The 2,781-nt window shown below is 52.5% G+C and overlaps 1 protein-coding gene across 1 annotated transcript; it reads left to right on the forward strand.

The window, feature by feature from the left end:
- Positions 1 to 1,420: 1,420 nt before the first annotated feature.
- LOC119300142 lies at positions 1,421 to 2,252 on the forward strand. Its single transcript, XM_037577200.1, has 2 exons — positions 1,421 to 1,594; positions 1,675 to 2,252. The coding sequence occupies exons 1-2, from the start codon at positions 1,421 to 1,423 to the stop codon at positions 2,080 to 2,082; spliced, it is 582 nt and encodes a 193-aa protein (XP_037433097.1). The 3' UTR covers positions 2,083 to 2,252.
- Positions 2,253 to 2,781: the final 529 nt, after the last annotated feature.

The following is a 2,781-nucleotide window of genomic DNA, read 5'->3' on the forward strand; positions in this document are numbered from 1 at the left end:
GCCCGCTAGATCTGGCTGAGCCTAGGCCAGGCCGCCACCGCTACCACGGGCGCTAGGCCGCACCATGAAGCCCACCACATCGCCACCAGGCACTAGCGAGCGCACCGCCGCCCCCCTCACGAGGGAGACGCACCACTGGACGCTGTTCAACCATGCCAACCGGCCCTGAGCGAAATGTGGAAGAGCCCCGCCGCCACCGCCACCAGCGGGCTCTGCCCGTTAGCGGGGTCCAGCAGCGGCATCGGAGGGAAGGGAGGAAGGATGGGGCCCGAAGTCGTTGGCTAGGCCCCCCCCTCCCCCGGTCGCCTTGCGGTAGCGACGCGGGGGGAGGAGGGGAGGGTATACTGCTTGCTATCCCAGCCTCCCTTTTGAGTGCCTTCGCTTCCCTGTTTCTTCAATGCGCCTGTGTATGATACAACCAACATCGCACAAGATCCTATTTAGTAACCATGTGGACTACTCCCTCGGTTTCTAAATATAAGCATTTGTAGAGATTCCACTATGAACTATGTATGGAGGAAAATGAGCGAATCTACACTCTAAAATATGTCTATACATCCTTATGTAGTTTGTAGTGGAATCTCTAAAAAGACTATTTAGGATCAGAGGGGAGTACATCATAAACAATTTATGTAGAGGACATGTGTGCATGATTTTTTTTAATTCAGCTTTGAGATGGTCTGGATGAAGAAGAGCACATGCGTGAAGACTACTTTCAAGTTTGCATGCGCCAGAATCTTCGAGATCATCAGGTACACACGCATCCACTCTTTGATCTTGTGGAGCATATTAAGCCCACATTGAAATCCAAAGAGCTCATGTTTGAGTGGTGCACCTAAGATAAATTTTATGTCCGAACTATGTATTTTTGCTGCCCGCATTTATTATTACATGCGGCATTAGGCATGTCTGATGGACGTGCATGAATTTACATGTATTTAAGAGCCCGGATTTAAAGTATGTGAGTACGGGGCACAAGATATGAGGGACGGTCCGGATGCGTATGCAGACATGCCCGGATGCGTCCACGGACATATAGACGCTAAATTTGCCGAGTCCAGCTGTAGATGCTCTGACAAACAATGAGCGGTAATCATCCGACGCGAACGTGGCCGAGTCGTCATACCTCCAGCGAGACCAGCTCCAGGTCCGTCCGATCATGTGTTGCACGATGGCGTGTTGTTGATTTTTTGATCATGCCTAGCTGACGTCAAAGCAACAGTGGCACCACCATAGTCCACACCCTGTGTTTAATAAGGTATGTTGGCTTGATGATTGAGCACTACTACGGTGCCAGCTAGCGGGACGTCGACCCTAACGCGTCCATGGAGCTTGAGCTTCCTTCATTCGCACGTAACCTGAACGCATGTTACCAATATATATGCCGCCCCATCGGCAGGGAGAGAGAGGCAGCTAGGCCATGGGGGTTCACCCCGGGCTGCGGCAGCAGCTAGTAGCAAAGCAGCTGGAGTCCCCGGACTTCCGCCGGTCAACCATCGACGGCCAAACTAGCGCCCCAACCCTCCTCATCACCGTCGTGGTTGACAGCGCTTTCCGTGCCAGGAGCGTCGTCCAATGGCATGGCTTCTGCCAGGTATGTACGCACACCCGTCCCAACGTTGTGATGTCAATGTTTTGTTTTGTCCACCGATTAATCCTCACGGTGGTTGGCAGGGGCCTCCGACTGGCACGTTGCCGGCGGGCTGTATCGACGACGTGACGTCAACGTACTACTACTATGTGGCTGATCGTGCGTGCTCTGAACGAGACTGCACTGAAAAGTTCACCGGAGTGCAAGGAGGCGAGGCTGGACGGACTGCCGGCGGTTGCGCGCGCCATGAAACAAACGATCATGTACATCCTTCTGGGCAGGGGCCATATGCGTGCCCCGAAGCGCAACTCATGGCCAACTGTCCTGTCATTCGCCTCAATGAAGATAGTGCGGTCGAGCGGCTCCTCCGGTGGTCCGCCGTGACATTGGAGGCCGCAGGCTGCTGGGTTGCTGGTATATGCGGGGGTAGGGACCATGTTCTCTATGCGTGCCCTGAATCGCAACTCATGGCAGATGGCTTCGGTGGCTAGGCACAGCGCGGGTTTCACCGTGTAATCGAAATGTTTGGAATAATACTTACTTTCTCTCTTCTATGAGGAGCATATAATCGAAATGTTTGGAAAAGCTACATATTGGTTTTCTCTCTTTGAAAAGGAACATGTAGATCCTAGTAATCCAATAGACCAAGATATGGGCATAACCTGAACGCATGCAAGGCCAACTTACTTGTCATGTATGTATGTGTATTAACTTTTATGTATGGATGTGCACTAATTATACTTCCTCCGTCCGAAAATACTTGTCATCGAAATGATGTATCTTGAACTAAAATACGTCTAGATACATCCCTTTTTATTCATTTTGGTGACAAGTATTTTCGGACGGAGGGAGTAGCCAACTACTGCTATCGGTGGTATCAGGGGTAACGGCATAATCCTGCTTAGTGTACATGGTCCAGGTCAAGGGGTGATACACGGAGAAGATGTCGCCATCATGCACTTTGATAATCTGGCGCGTTTGGGCCTCAGCTTGCATAATTTCGCGAACGCAAACTCTGGCTTCTCGGGGGAGGTACGTGAAGATCGTGGGGCGAAGCTTCGGGAAGAGAGTGCGCAGGTCGGCGCAGAGATGTGTAGGTCGCGTGTAGTGGGCTGGGACGGCGAGCCGGCGGAGATGAGCAAAGGGCCGGCCAACCGGCCGGCAGGAGCAGGTCGGGTAGGACGCGAGAA

The sequence above is a fragment of the Triticum dicoccoides genome, chromosome 1B, assembly GCF_002162155.2.
Source record: "Triticum dicoccoides isolate Atlit2015 ecotype Zavitan chromosome 1B, WEW_v2.0, whole genome shotgun sequence".
NCBI lineage: Eukaryota > Viridiplantae > Streptophyta > Magnoliopsida > Poales > Poaceae > Triticum > Triticum dicoccoides.